Raw genomic sequence first — 16,739 nt, forward strand, 5'->3', positions numbered from 1 at the left:
TGAGGGTGCCCCCAAGGTAGATAAACCCCTTTTCCAACCGTATCCAGGGCGTTGCTAGGATAAAGTGGCCATGTAAAATCCCATAGCAACCAGTAAAAGGGATCCCCACCCACCCCGCAGTGCTGTGAGGGTGTCCTCCAAGGTAGATTAACCCCTTTTCCAAGCGTATACAAGGCGTTGCTAGGATAAATTGGTCATGTAAAATCCCATAGCAACCAGTAAAAGGGTTCCCCGGCTTCCCCGCAGTGCTGTGAGGGTGCCCCCAAGGTAGATAAACCCCTTTTCCAACCGTATCCAGGGCGTTGCTAGGATAAAGTGGCCATGTAAAATCCCATAGCAACCAGTAAAAGGGATCCCCACCCACCCCGCAGTGCTGTGAGGGTGTCCTCCAAGGTAGATTAACCCCTTTTCCAAGCGTATACAAGGCGTTGCTAGGATAAATTGGTCATGTAAAATCCCATAGCAACCAGTAAAAGGGTTCCCCGGCTTCCCCGCAGTGCTGTGAGGGTGCCCCCAAGGTAGATAAACCCCTTTTCCAACCGTATCCAGGGCGTTGCTAGGATAAAGTGGCCATGTAAAATCCCATAGCAACCAGTAAAAGGGATCCCCACCCACCCCGCAGTGCTGTGAGGGTGTCCTCCAAGGTAGATTAACCCCTTTTCCAAGCGTATACAAGGCGTTGCTAGGATAAATTGGTCATGTAAAATCCCATAGCAACCAGTAAAAGGGTTCCCCGGCTTCCCCGCAGTGCTGTGAGGGTGCCCCCAAGGTAGATAAACCCCTTTTCCAACCGTATCCAGGGCGTTGCTAGGATAAAGTGGCCATGTAAAATCCCATAGCAACCAGTAAAAGGGATCCCCACCCACCCCGCAGTGCTGTGAGGGTGCCCCCAAGGTAGATTAACCCCTTTTCCAAGCGTATACAAGGCGTTGCTAGGATAAATTGGTCATGTAAAATCCCATAGCAACCAGTAAAAGGGTTCCCCGGCTTCCCCGCAGTGCTGTGAGGGTGCCCCCCAAGGTAGATAAACCCCTTTTCCAACCGTATCCAGGGCGTTGCTAGGATAAAGTGGCCATGTAAAATCCCATAGCAACCAGTAAAAGGCTATAGTCTGGCCTGAGGGTATAGTGTGGCCTGTTATAGTTTGGCCTAGGCTGTTTTACATCCTTAGGTATAGTTTGGCCTAGGCCAAAATATACCCAGGGTTAAATGTAGCCTAGGCCACTTTAACCCTGGGGGGTATAATGTGGCCTGGAGGGGTATAGTTTGGCCTAGGCTATTTTACACCCCGGGGTATAGTTTGGCCTAGGCCATTTTATGCCTGGGTATAGTTTGGCCTAGGCCAGTTTATACCCCGGGGTATACTCTGGCCTAGGCCAAATTATACCCGGGGTTAATCTGGGACGGGGTTACTTTGGCCTGTTACACCGGTACCTCATGTGTGAGGGACCACACAGCAGGACAATAGCAAATGGATCTTATCCAGAAACACAGTTACATTAGTCTACTACAGGTCACAAGCCACCTAACAATTAATGTGTGAATGGACTATAGAAAGTGCATGTGCATACAGGCAGATATATTCTGCTCTATCGAAAGCCAAATGGCTCTGATGCAACATCTCTCAATGTGCATGAAAATGAATAGATGTAGATGAATTTTTTTTTACCTGTGGGTGTTAACGTTGTTACGTTTCCAGGGCTGTGTCCAGTGACCGGCTGTGCTGCCCTCAGCCCCAATGCACGTTTCGTATTATACTTCCTCAGGGGGCATGAGAAAGTAGAATACGAAATGTGCATTGGGGCCGAGGGCAGCACAGCCGGACGCTGGACACAGCCCTGGAAACGTAACAACGTTAGCACCCACAGGGAAAAAAAATTCACCTACATCTATTCAATCTTTCAATGGAGCAGAATATATCTGCCTCTATGCACATGCACTTTCTATAGTTCATTCATACATTAATTGCTAGGTGGCTTGTGACCTGTAGTAGACTAATTTACCGTAATTGTGTTTCTGGATAACAACTAATTGGAATTGTCCTGCTGTGTGGTCCCTCACATATGAGACACCAGTTCTTTATATTTTAAATTTTAAATGTGTGTATTTCAATAAGTGGAATTACCGTAATAAAATATAACTTTTTATATTACCTAGTTGAGTGGTGAATTGTGTGGTCCCTTAGTTCTCTCGTTTTCACAGGGAATATAATAGAGAGGCTACCTCTTTGATATTTATACCCTAAATAGTGTAGTTTGAGGCTTGAGTGAGAGAGTTATCCCATCTCTTGCTGTTACATAGCACAGATAATAACTTTAGTGGATAAGGTGGAGACCACCACAAAAGTGAGCAATTTTGGAAATCGTTGGTTAATATCTCGGGTTCATACCAAATTTTTCACCCATAGCTGCGCCCTTGGAAGATGTTACTAATATTTACTAAGGGAAACAAAATGCCATGGCGTTGGGGACTGCAGAGTCTATCCTCATTGTCCACCCATCTGGCTTATACCCGATTTCATGAAGGGGTTACTGGTCTAGGCTGACGCTTCCGATGTGGGATTGGATACAGTCCTTCCGCAGAAGGTTGGGGGAGAAGAATGCTCTCTCCTACATTTCAGCAGGAAACATACATTCCAAAAATAAATGATATCATTGTAGCAATCGGGTGTTCCTGGAATCACTCGGGAAAATTTGTTAGCAACATCTCAGGTTTGCTACAGCCCATTCCCCTCCTACGTGGATGAATATGGCCAAGGAGAAAGACACCAGAGTGAGGAGGTCTTTACTCCTGTCATGAAATGTTGAATTTTTGGTTTTGCAACTGAAAAGGAGATGCTGAGTGCAGGAGTCCTAATTTTTCTCTAAGTGGCCTGTGGACATGACTTCTGCTCAGTTGAAAACTTAGTTTAGTTTGCAGTTCAGATGTTCATTTTTCATGTGCTTATTTTGTCTGTGTTTTCACAGAACATGTAGTTATTATCATATATGTGGCTGTTCACATTTCTCAGTCTCCGACTGTGTTTTATCCCGATTTGTCTACCGGTTGTTGCTAATAACCCAGGGTATACATGTGTGGTATATATGAGCATATAGGGAACTCAGAGGATGTCCACCATTTTTATTTTGCTAGTAATTTCCATGATTCAGTCCTTTTTTGGTTGTAGGGGGCATGGTGTTCCTCAGATATTACCATATTGGTGGGGATGTCCTGGATTGGGCCCATGCCTTCCTGAGGTCTCCTCAGTTGCTTCTTTAGAGTTAGAGTGTCATCCGGTGGTCTCTACTGCTGTGTGGGTCCTGTATGTATGGAATAGACTTGTTTTAATGTCACTTGGAATCAGTTGTTACGTTTTCAGCAATGCCAAGCTCAGTCCTCTAGGCTGCGGAACGATGTCTGCATCTCCTCATACAGCTGGGCATAGTCGGCTTTGATCTTGGTCTCTCCATCTTTCACTGGATCCTAAGAAGATATAATGATAATGAAGATACTGATTAGGGAGGCGTTAGATAAAAGTTCACACCCCAGGGGCCACCTCCTAGTGGTGCTGCCATGCCCTCCACACATTGTAATTAGATATAAGCGAACCTTACAAGATTTTGTTTGGATTCAGCGAACAGACCAATGTTCACCAAACAGTTAATCAAACATATCCAAACCTTGTTGAATTCAAAGGGAGGCAAAAGTATAGACAACAAATTCAGGGGTGGCAAAAAGCTGCCCAAAAATCTCAAATTAGGGGCAGACACCAGGAAAAGTGGCATCAATTGACCCAAGTAGAAATTTTATAATGGTGTAGCAGTCAGGCATGGGCTATACATGCGACAGGGTCTGAGCCAGCATTTACAGCTTGGAATTGACCTGATACCTCATGCAACACGGTCACATTTTTTTTTTTATTCTAGCCACACTCAGATGGCAGAAACATCAATCTCATACAGTACTATTGGTAGAAAAATGTAAGCAAAGTAATACAGGTAGTTGACAGAAAATGATTGCAGGCCTGCAAGTCTGGGAGCCCTACTTAGCACAGGCAACCCACCAGATGGAGAACCAACTTGAAGTCTCCACATTTCAAAAAATAATTGTCACACAGCACTAAAGTGGCATCAGTTTCAAAGAGTAGAAACAGTATAATGGGCCTCTGACACACCTTCCACCACAGGCAACCCACCAGATGGAGACCCAACTTGGATTCTCCACAATTAAAAAATAATTGTCACACACCACTAAAGTGGCATCAATTACCACAGAGCAGAAACAGTATAATTGACCTCGGACATACCTTCCACAACAGGAAACCCACCAGATGAAGATCCAACTTGGAGAATACACATTTCAAAAAATAATTGTCACACAGCAGTAAAGTGGCATCAATTTCCACAGAGTAGAAACCGTATTATAGGCCTCTGACACACCTTCTACTACAGGAAACCCACCAGATGGAGACCCAACTTGGAGCCTCCACAATTAAAAAAAACTGTAACGTCAGCAGCAGTAGCAACAGCAGGCACAGAAGACACTACAAAGATGGCATAAACTGAAATATTGGAACAAAATAGAGCAAAGTGTATGCATAAGAAATGGGATCACCACAACAGTTTAAAATTTATACAAAAAACATCTTTATTTTAGGAAACAAACACAACAACATAAAAACATTTAAAAACATTTAAAAACCCCAAAATATGACCTGGGGTAAAGGGTCCATATAGATACCAGATAAATGCTATAATATTGCACACAACATTAAACAGCCTATGCACATTAATGTACAGATAACCAAACCACTATTCCCAGCATATGGGCGTTATATAATGCAGTATGATATTACACATCAAGTTATACACTCTTAAATGGAGGTTAACACTCCATACCATACCCCATGTATGAGGAACTAACAAGGAAAATGGTGAATGGAATACAAAATATACTAGACACCAAGCAGATCCCTAGACCCTGCTGTGCACTGTCCTAAGGGTACTGTCACACAGTGCCATTTTCATCGCTACGACGGTACGATTCGTGACGTTCTAGCGATATCCATACGATAGCGCTGTGTCTGACACGCAGCAGCGATCAGGGATCCTGCTGAGAATCGTACGTCGTAGCAGATCGTTTGGAACTTTCTTTCGTTGCTTGATCACCCGCTGTCATCGCTGGATCGTTGTGTGTGACAGCGATCCAGCGATGTGTTCGCTTGTAACCAGGGTAAACATCGGGTAACTAAGCGCAGGGCCGCGCTTAGTAACCCGATGTTTACCGTGGTTACCAGCGTAAACGTAAAAAAACCAAACAGTACATACTCACATTCCGGTGTCTGTCCTCCGGCGTCTCAGCTTCTCTGCACTGTGAGCGCCTGCCGGACGGAAAGCGAGCACAGCGGTGACGCGGTGACGTCACCGCTGTGCTTTCCGGCTATGGCGCTTACACAGTGGAGAGAAGCAGAACGCCGGGGGACAGACACCGGAATGTAAGTATGTACTGTTTGTTTTTTTTACGTTTACGCTGGTAACCACGGTAAACATCGGGTTACTAAGCGCGGCCCTGCGCTTAGTAACCCGATGTTTACCCTGGTTACCCGGGGACTTCGGCATCGCTCCAGCGCCGTGATTGCACAGTGTGACCGCAGTCTACGACGCTGGAGCGATAATCATACAACGCTGCGACGTCACGAATCGTGCCGTCGTAGCGATCAAAATTGCACTGTGTGACAGTACCCTAAGTCTTAAGACTTAATAGTGGTTTGGTTATCTGTACATTAATGTGCATAGGCTGTTTAATGTTGTGTGCAATATTATAGCATTTATCTGGTATCTATATGGACCCTTTACCCCAGGTCATATTTTGGGGTTTTTAAATGTTTTTAAATGTTTTTATGTTGTTGTGTTTGTTTCCTAAAATAAAGATGTTTTTTGTATAAATTTTAAACTGTTGTGGTGATCCCATTTCTTATGCATACACTTTGCTCTATTTTGTTCCATTGTTGTTTGGTATGCAGTTGGTGATCCCCTTAAATGGTAAATATTTGTAGATGGTGCCTGCTCAGCAGTGTTGTTTAAATAAACTGAAATATTGCAAGATCAATATATGACACTAAAAACGACACCATCGCCTAGTCTGCCCAGGCTGTGAGTGGGGTGCAAAAGTTATTGGAGATCCATGACTAGTTAGTTTTAATGAAAGATAGGAGGTCTACACTTTCAGGGGATAGCCGGATGCGCTTATCCGTCAGGACACCATCAGCAGCGCTGATGACACGTTCTGAAAAACCCTGGCTGCCAGGCATGAAAAAACTTCCAAGGCGTGTCAAGCAAGCTCAGGCCACTCTTCTATTGTTGAAGACCAAAATGCAAAAGGGTCCAACCCTCCCCTAATGGCATTGATATTGAGCCTCAGACACTCCTGCACCATCCTCTCCAGTCGTTCACAACATGTCAGACTTGTATTCTGCTCTGTTGGTGCACAGGCTGGTCTAAAAAATTTATTAAATGTCTCACAGAAATTGCTTATTCTATTTACACTGCTACTGCTGTTATTTTTTGCCAAGACACCTTCACGTTCCGGGGTTGGACATCTAGAACTGGGATGCACACTGTGTGCCTCAATACTGTCTTGGGGAAAACCACTCTTAAGATTTTCTACAAGAGTGTTTCGATGCTCCATGCACGCATCCCTTTCCAGGGGAAGAAGCATCTGGCTAAATTTACTATTGTACCATGGATCAAACAGAGTGGCAACCCAGTAGTCAGCACTATTTTTAACCCTAAGGATACGGGCATCGTATGAAACACAGTGCAGCAAGAAGGCGCTCATGTGTCGTGTGGTTTCATGAGGTCCAAGTCCATGCTGTGTTGGTGTCGGGGTAACACTCAAGGTTGCTTCCTCCATCCTCTCCCGCCAACCATGGACAACAGAGAGCAGATAATTATCCTCTTTATCTCCTGACTGTTGCATGTCCATCACCTCATCCTCCTCCATTTGTTCCTTGGATCCTGCTACTTCACTAACAGTTTGTCTGGTGCTGTGAGCTCCCCTTGATAGCTGTAAGCCACCCTCCCATGGCACCCTCCTGTGTGATGACGGACTGGAAATTTGAGATATTGTTATCCCTTCTGCATCCTCCTTTGCTTCCAACTCTTCCTCTGGAACCATCACCACCTCACGCACACTATTCAAAGCCAGCTTCAGCATGTAGACGACCGGAATAGTGATGCTGATGACAGCATTGTCAGCGCTATCTTAGTAGCTATTTCAAAACTGTGCAGAAGGGTGCAGAGTTCCTTCACCTGTGCCCACTCTGCAAGCGTGATTTGCACCATGTCTGGACTTCATTGGCCCAGGCTATGCAAAAGGACATTCTGCATCAGGGCTTGTTACTGCTGCCACAGCCGCTGCAATATGTGCAGAGTGGAATTCCACCGTGTCGGAACATCGCTAATCAAACGATTATCCGGTAGGCTGAAAGACCTCTGTAGTGATGCAAGTCAATGTCCTGTGGGGTGGGATCATCAAAAGGGAGCACTCTGCGACCGTGCTTTCTGCAGCAGGTCATCTACGCCGGGATAGTGACATAGAAATTGCTGTACCACTAGGTTGAGGACGTGAGCCATGCATGTGAAGTTGCCATGGCATAGGGCCGCCGCCCGGTTTGCTCCGGTATCACACATGGCCTTCCCTAGCTCCAGGTTTAGTGGAGACAGCCACTGTTCTAACTCGGCCTGGATTCCTGTCCAGAACTCTTGAGCTGTGTGATGGCGATCTCCAAGGAATATTAATTTAAACACTGCCTGATTGCGGTGAGCCATGGCTGCGCAGTACGGAGGTGGGAAAGATTCTATCTGCACTGTTGGAATGCATGTCTGATTAAGGGAGAGGTTTAGGGCACATATGGAGGCCCTAGTGGAGGTGGAATAGGCAGAAACAGTGGATGAAGTGTTAATTACAGAGATTTGTCCGGCAAGCTTTGGGGATTCCAAGACTTGTGGATCAGAAAAAAGAGCCTGCCCCACAGCCACCATAGTCACCCACTGCCCAGTCAGTGAGATGTAACGCCCCTGCCCAGGTGTCAGTGGTGAAATGCACCCTGGCAGACATAGATTTATTTCAGGGAATGGGTGATATTGTTGGTGACATGCTGGTGTAGAACAAGCACAGCTTTCTTAGAAAAGTAATGGCGACTGGGCAACTGGCACTGGGGAACTGTGACAGCCATCAAATTTCTGAAACTATCTGTATCCACCAGGCAAAAAGGCAGCATTTCTGTGGCCAACAGATTGGAGATGGTGGAGTTCAAGCTCTTAGCTTTGCCATGTATAGAATGAAACATTCTTTTACATGACCATAACTGCGGGACCGAGGGCTGGCTGCCTTGCTGAGAGAAGGTGGAGTACAGGGAGCAGGACATACTGCTGGACTTTGTTGGTTCTATGGACGGGCACCAAAGCTGAGTGTGAGGAGTTTATTGCAGCTCTTAATGACAATCCATCTAACATCTTCTTAACAGCCTCCATCTCTACAACATCGGTGGAGTTTTTGGATCTCGAAATCACCAAATCTGGGTGCTGCATACAAACCAAGATTCACCGCAAAATTACTGCAACAAACAATCTACTCCATTTTTCCAGCTTTCACCCTCATCATTTGCGAAGGAACTTGCCCAAAGGACAATTTCTGAGGGTAAGGAGAAATTGCAGTTCTGATGTTGATTTCCGGGAAGGAGCACGAGATCTGACGACCCGCTTGTCTGAGCGGGGATATCCACACAAAATTATATCCTGTGCCTTTGAGAATTCCCGTCACAGTGATAGACAAGATCTTCTCCAACCCAGGGTCAGGAATAAAATATCGTCGACCAATCTAATAACGGTGTATAATAATCAATGGCAGGATGTTTATGACATATTGAGGAGACATTGGGGCATTTTATTAAGTGAGACCAAGCTTAGACCCCATATATCTGATATGCCCAAAATCATAGCTAGGAGGGCTACAAATTTAAAAGACTGTCTTACTACCAGCCATTTTAGGAGACCCACGGTGAATTTGGGGACGGGGAGCCGTCCTAAGGGATCCTTTCCATGCGGCAGGTGCAATGTGTGCCCTTACATGGTTGCCACTAATATTATGATGCTTTCCGTTCCCTCAGGACCAATTGAGACGAGGATATATGCCAACTGTCGATCCAAGAATGTGGTATATCTGCTTGCCTGTTCGTGTCCAAAAATATACATCGGACAAACGAGCCAAGAAATCAGGCGGAGAATTCAGCAGCATATGTCGAATATAAACAGAGCAAGAGTGGACAAGGAGAAGGACAAACCTATTTCATCGGTAGCATCCCACTTTCTGGACTATCATGACAGTAGATATCACAACATACAGGTCATGGTTTTGGACCAGGTGTCGGGTAACATACGTGGGGGCGATCGGACGAAGGAACTATTGCATCGAGAATCCCGCTGGATTTTCAACTTGAAGAGCTTGTCACCTAATGGACTAAACGAAGAACTCCTTTTCTCTGGCTTCTATGGCTGATTTTATATATCTCTCAGACTGGACCATATGTACAACTTGGTCATATCTATGCTGCATCAATTGGTGATGGGCAGTCATGTATATATTCTTTTGTATGTTGTGCTGCATTTAAAATTGTTCTTTTTTCTTTATTGCAATACCATACATCTTGTCCATCTTTATGCTGCCTGCACATGTCAGACTGTACTTTAAGTAAATCTCATATAATCATATCTGAGTATTATGCTGTCCTTATTATATGTGCCCATATTATTTTGCTGCAATATTCGTACGTCATTAACACAATAGAATAATAGCATCCATCTTTTGAGTATTTGGTTATTTATATTTCTTTCCTATTTTTTGTCTTATTTCCAATTTTTTACCCCTCTTTTTCTTTTTTCTTTTTTCTTTTTGGAAATTTTGTATAGGTGCTATACGATGTATTCAGCATATACGTCGGTGCCACGTCAATGCGCGCACACTGCAAGATATACGACACCTGTATATGTACATATGCACGTGTATCATTATCACTAGTTTCATTTATTTTTATGTTTATTTTCATTATTATTTATTCATTTTTCTTTCCTAACAATTGGTTCTGTGGCTATTTTCTATGTATAATCGTATTGGCATATATGGGCTTCTTGTGGTTCTAGTAATTTTGTCTTTCCATCTGCATAATCCCCGTTACGTATGTGCATATATATGGGGGAGTTTAGGGATTGCGCTGCATATTCACTGCGCACGCATTGTCCATCTTTCCTGCAGTCACACAACAATTGTGCTGTTGCTGGGTCTGAGTTCTTGGTACGTACCTTCATGTGCGCGCGCATGCGCACTAGCTACCTTGTATAAACTTTATTGTCCTAAACTCAGGTTACAACAAAAACAAGATGGCCGCGGCCATGCGGCATCATACACTGAACCGCTCCATTCAGGTGAATATTGTCAGCACCATTAGGGATATGTATATATGTTGCCACATTCAATGCTTCACATCACAACTTTCTTTCCCTGAGGAAGCTGCTATTTTGGCGGCGATACGCGTGGGAGCCTATCCCACACTCATGCTTCCCCATTAACAATTCTCCTTGGCTTCAGACCGTGGGCGGTATTTATGGGGGTTGTGTTTCTGGGGTTGATGGTGTGAGCCTTCACATATCCAGCTCCCCCTCCCCCTCTTCCCCTCTCCGCAGGTTATATATATATTTTTTGTACCATTATTGAGACACTTATCTGTGTATATGTATTTGTTCATCTTTGTGATTTCTAGTGTCTCACTTATTATTTGGTACGCTTTTCTATGCTGGATACACCTTTCCTGCCATGCCATTTAAGCCTTCATGGATTTTGCTAGTTTTTGCACAGCTATTATGCACCTTATCAGGGGGATGTATGGTATTGCAATACTGCTCTGTGTGATTTCTATCTCTGCAGTCAGGTCATTATAATCATCTTATTGTGGGAAGCATCTGTTTTGTGGGCTGTCATTTTCCGTATCATGGGATATGACATACATATATATATATATATAGGCATTGTGTTTGCATATTTGCATTTTTTAAGTGTTTTTAAGCTCTTTTGTGTTGTGTTGTTTATGTGCACATGTGTGCGTATTTTGTGGTTTGTGTCAGTTTAATAAAAACCTTTTTATACCATCATTCACATAGAGGTGTTCCTACTTATATGGGCATGATCTTTTCTTCTCTTTTTCTCGGTGCTAATTCACAAGCCCATAGTGAACCCTCTGTTTTTTGCGGTGCCCTCCATTCATCCATCCATTCATAGGTTTGTTTTCAGGGGTCTTGTCCTCTGGTTTTTCTTGTGGAGTGTTGGCACGCACTATTTATTTATTTGATTATTTAAGTGATTTACCTATTCATTGTTTGTCACCATATTAGGTTAACATACATATGTGTATACATATATATATATATATATATATATTAGTAAGGTTTTTTACTGGCGCTTGTCCCACCTGTTGGTGCATGGTGTCTCGCCATGAATTTGGAGACAAGGGAGTTAGCATGGAGAGGTCAGGCGGAGGAGATTTTTGGGACTGTGAGCACAGAGACCGTACAGGAGGGGTCTGCCACTAGTCTCTGCACAGAAATTATCGGTCTCCATAAGCTCCTTACAAGGACATGGTGGAATGTCAGAAGTTTGGAGCAATATGACAAGCTAGGCATTGTCCCTAGAGGACTCAGAGTAAAAATCTTCCCAGCCTGGGAGGCTGATAGTGACTTTAAGAGTGTATGGGAGGCTGGCCTTCTCAAATGTTCATCTATTTTGATTAATCTCCTGATCGATCATGATCGCAACCTGATGAGTAAACTGAAGGACAAAATTAAAGCAAAGGAGGTGGAACTTAATGCATTTGATGCACAGACTGTAGTTGTACCCTTTCAACAACGTTTAAAGGAAATAATTGAGGTCTTTGAGAAGGATGTTATACAGAGAAAAAAGAAAAAATTTATACGGGACAAAGGCGACTTTGATAGTCAGCAAATTTTTAAATGGACACATCATGGCAATGCACGGTTTGGCAAGTTTGGTGGTTTGGATAGACAAAGACCCACTTCATCTGTTACAGTTGACGACTCCTCGATGAGTGATTTTTTATCTTCAGGCGCAAGCGACCAGGAAAGCGCCATAGAAGGGGTCGCCACAAATCAGCCCATTCAAAAGAAGAAAGGGCGACGTTATCAAACATGGTCTCCGGAACGCAGGTATCCACCGAGGAGCAACAGGAGAAAACAGTGATGGAAGTGGATGGTGATGTTACAGGTAATTTGCAAATTATTAACCTGTCAAATTACATACTATCTAATGAGGAGAAGCAGTTATTGATGAAGGGGCTGTCTTTCTCCCCGATGAAGAGATTAGACAAATTTACCCTTACTAAGGATGTATATTTATTTTGTCGACAGCTTGTATTTAAGTTGTTATATCACCAACCCTCACTTGCAGACTCACTGCCCCAGGATGAGAGACAGGTCTTTTATGATCTGATGCAATTGTTGGATGATAATGAGGAATCCGGTTCCAGGAGTACAGATAGAAGATGGCATCTACCCGCACAAGCTACGCCATCCTTTGCCGTTTCCCCCGCAATTCAAATTTTTTATGATTTGGTGAGTCAAGACATAGCATGTTTGAAATTAAGGAACCAGCCAGGGGAGAATTTGGGGCCCAGGGAGAGACAAGTTCTAGCGGGATTGAAGGGGAATCCGTCCTTTGTTATAAAAGAGGCGGACAAGGGTGGCAATATAGTACTGTGGCCCATTGAAATGTATACCAAAGAGGCCCAAAGACAACTCAAAGACTCTAAGTGCTATCAAATTTTGCCCTCTGACCCCACAGATACGTTCAAGAGGAAATTGGATCGTCTACTCGTGTCAGCTAAGTCCAACTGTATATTGGACAACAGAGAATTCAAATTTCTGTCGACAGCTTCTCCGATCGTCCCCACGCTATACCTGCTCCCAAAGGTACACAAGTCCTTACAAGAGCCTCCGGGCAGGCCCATAGTTGCGGGGATCGGCAGCCTTTATGAGAGACCTTGCATATACCTAGACCATTTTTTGCAACCTCTTGTCACCTGTCTAGGTTCGTATATTCAGGATACATCTCATCTCATTCGTCAACTACAGGACCTAAGGATCCCAGAGGACACCCTGCTTGTCACGATGGACGTAGCCTCGTTGTACACCTGTATTGGCCACACGTTGGGGATTGAAGCGGTCTCGTTCTTTCTGAACAAACAAATTACAGGTGACCGTAGACATCAGTCTTTTCTGTTAGACCTTCTATCCTTTGTACTGACCAACAGCTACTTTGTCTTTGACAGAGTTTTTTACAAACAAGTCTCTGGCACCGCGATGGGCGCCCGCTGTGCTCCTTCCTATGCCAACCTTTTCATGGGTTGGTGGGAGGAGACACAGGTGCGCCCATTGCGGGCCTTTAAGGCCAACGTATTTCGTTGGTTTCGTTATATCGACGATTTGTTGGTTCTATGGACGGGCACCAAAGCTGAGTGTGAGGAGTTTATTGCAGCTCTTAATGACAATCCATTTAACATCTTCTTAACAGCCTCCATCTCTACAACATCGGTGGAGTTTTTGGATCTCGAAATCACCAAATCTGGGTGCTGCATACAAACCAAGATTCACCGCAAAATTACTGCAACAAACAATCTACTCCATTTTTCCAGCTTTCACCCTCATCATTTGCGAAGGAACTTGCCCAAAGGACAATTTCTGAGGGTAAGGAGAAATTGCAGTTCTGATGTTGATTTCCGGGAAGGAGCACGAGATCTGACGACCCGCTTGTCTGAGCGGGGATATCCACACAAAATTATATCCTGTGCCTTTGAGAATTCCCGTCACAGTGATAGACAAGATCTTCTCCAACCCAGGGTCAGGAATAAAATATCGTCGACCAATCTAATAACGGTGTATAATAATCAATGGCAGGATGTTTATGACATATTGAGGAGACATTGGGGCATTTTATTAAGTGAGACCAAGCTTAGACCCCATATATCTGATATGCCCAAAATCATAGCTAGGAGGGCTACAAATTTAAAAGACTGTCTTACTACCAGCCATTTTAGGAGACCCACGGTGAATTTGGGGACGGGGAGCCGTCCTAAGGGATCCTTTCCATGCGGCAGGTGCAATGTGTGCCCTTACATGGTTGCCACTAATATTATGATGCTTTCCGTTCCCTCAGGACCAATTGAGACGAGGATATATGCCAACTGTCGATCCAAGAATGTGGTATATCTGCTTGCCTGTTCGTGTCCAAAAATATACATCGGACAAACGAGCCAAGAAATCAGGCGGAGAATTCAGCAGCATATGTCGAATATAAACAGAGCAAGAGTGGACAAGGAGAAGGACAAACCTATTTCATCGGTAGCATCCCACTTTCTGGACTATCATGACAGTAGATATCACAACATACAGGTCATGGTTTTGGACCAGGTGTCGGGTAACATACGTGGGGGCGATCGGACGAAGGAACTATTGCGTCGAGAATCCCGCTGGATTTTCAACTTGAAGAGCTTGTCACCTAATGGACTAAACGAAGAACTCCTTTTCTCTGGCTTCTATGGCTGATTTTATATATCTCTCAGACTGGACCATATGTACAACTTGGTCATATCTATGCTGCATCAATTGGTGATGGGCAGTCATGTATATATTCTTTTGTATGTTGTGCTGCATTTAAAATTGTTCTTTTTTCTTTATTGCAATACCATACATCTTGTCCATCTTTATGCTGCCTGCACATGTCAGACTGTACTTTAAGTAAATCTCATATAATCATATCTGAGTATTATGCTGTCCTTATTATATGTGCCCATATTATTTTGCTGCAATATTCGTACGTCATTAACACAATAGAATAATAGCATCCATCTTTTGAGTATTTGGTTATTTATATTTCTTTCCTATTTTTTGTCTTATTTCCAATTTTTTACCCCTCTTTTTCTTTTTTCTTTTTTCTTTTTTCTTTTTGGAAATTTTGTATAGGTGCTATACGATGTATTCAGCATATACGTCGGTGCCATGTCAATGCGCGCACACTGCAAGATATACGACACCTGTATATGTACATATGCACGTGTATCATTATCACTAGTTTCATTTATTTTTATGTTTATTTTCATTATTATTTATTCATTTTTCTTTCCTAACAATTGGTTCTGTGGCTATTTTCTATGTATAATCGTATTGGCATATATGGGCTTCTTGTGGTTCTAGTAATTTTGTCTTTCCATCTGCATAATCCCCGTTACGTATGTGCATATATATGGGGGAGTTTAGGGATTGCGCTGCATATTCACTGCGCACGCATTGTCCATCTTTCCTGCAGTCACACAACAATTGTGCTGTTGCTGGGTCTGAGTTCTTGGTACGTACCTTCATGTGCGCGCGCATGCGCACTAGCTACCTTGTATAAACTTTATTGTCCTAAACTCAGGTTACAACAAAAACAAGATGGCCGCGGCCATGCGGCATCATACACTGAACCGCTCCATTCAGGTGAATATTGTCAGCACCATTAGGGATATGTATATATGTTGCCACATTCAATGCTTCACATCACAACTTTCTTTCCCTGAGGAAGCCGCTATTTTGGCGGCGATACGCGTGGGAGCCTATCCCACACTCATGCTTCCCCATTAACAATTCTCCTTGGCTTCAGACCGTGGGCGGTATTTATGGGGGTTGTGTTTCTGGGGTTGATGGTGTGAGCCTTCACATATCCAGCTCCCCCTCCCCCTCTTCCCCTCTCCGCAGGTTATATATATATTTTTTGTACCATTATTGAGACACTTATCTGTGTATATGTATTTGTTCATCTTTGTGATTTCTAGTGTCTCACTTATTATTTGGTACGCTTTTCTATGCTGGATACACCTTTCCTGCCATGCCATTTAAGCCTTCATGGATTTTGCTAGTTTTTGCACAGCTATTATGCACCTTATCAGGGGGATGTATGGTATTGCAATACTGCTCTGTGTGATTTCTATCTCTGCAGTCAGGTCATTATAATCATCTTATTGTGGGAAGCATCTGTTTTGTGGGCTGTCATTTTCCGTATCATGGGATATGACATACATATATATATATATATATAGGCATTGTGTTTGCATATTTGCATTTTTTAAGTGTTTTTAAGCTCTTTTGTGTTGTGTTGTTTATGTGCACATGTGTGCGTATTTTGTGGTTTGTGTCAGTTTAATAAAAACCTTTTTATACCATCATTCACATAGAGGTGTTCCTACTTATATGGGCATGATCTTTTCTTCTCTTTTTCTCGATGCTGGTGTAGAGCAAGCACAGCTTTCTTAGAAAAGTAATGGCGACTGGGCAACTGGCACTGGGGAACTGTGACAGCCATCAAATTTCTGAAACTATCTGTATCCACCAGGCAAAAAGGCAGCATTTCTGTGGCCAACAGATTGGAGATGGTGGAGTTCAAGCTCTTAGCTTTGCCATGTATAGAATGAAACATTCTTTTACATGACCATAACTGCGGGACCGAGGGCTGGCTGCCTTGCTGAGAGAAGGTGGAGTACAGGGAGCAGGACATACTGCTGGACTGTGAGTGAGGTGCAGGTGGAGATGTTATGGTGGATTGAGAAAGATGTATTGTGCTAGGTGACACAAAAGCAGCAGTCATGTCTACTTCTGTAACAGCTG

General features: G+C 43.6%; 1 protein-coding gene across 4 annotated transcripts in view; it reads right to left on the reverse strand.

The window, feature by feature from the left end:
- Positions 1–3,105: 3,105 nt before the first annotated feature.
- The window catches only part of LOC143768235 (V-type proton ATPase catalytic subunit A-like), a 565,121-nt gene continuing 551,487 nt past the window's right edge, over positions 3,106–16,739 (reverse strand). For 3 of the 4 annotated variants that reach the window (XM_077256931.1, XM_077256943.1, XM_077256951.1), the window contains one exon: positions 3,227–3,462. In XM_077256931.1, coding sequence (XP_077113046.1) covers positions 3,370–3,462 — 93 coding nt within the window. In that variant the 3' untranslated portion in view covers positions 3,227–3,369. Of the gene's footprint in view, positions 3,463–16,739 lie in introns of all 4 variants that reach the window. The other variant, XM_077256938.1, reaches the window with a different exon arrangement.

The sequence above is a fragment of the Ranitomeya variabilis genome, chromosome 1 (genome assembly GCF_051348905.1).
Source record: "Ranitomeya variabilis isolate aRanVar5 chromosome 1, aRanVar5.hap1, whole genome shotgun sequence".
Taxonomy (NCBI): Eukaryota; Metazoa; Chordata; class Amphibia; order Anura; family Dendrobatidae; genus Ranitomeya; species Ranitomeya variabilis.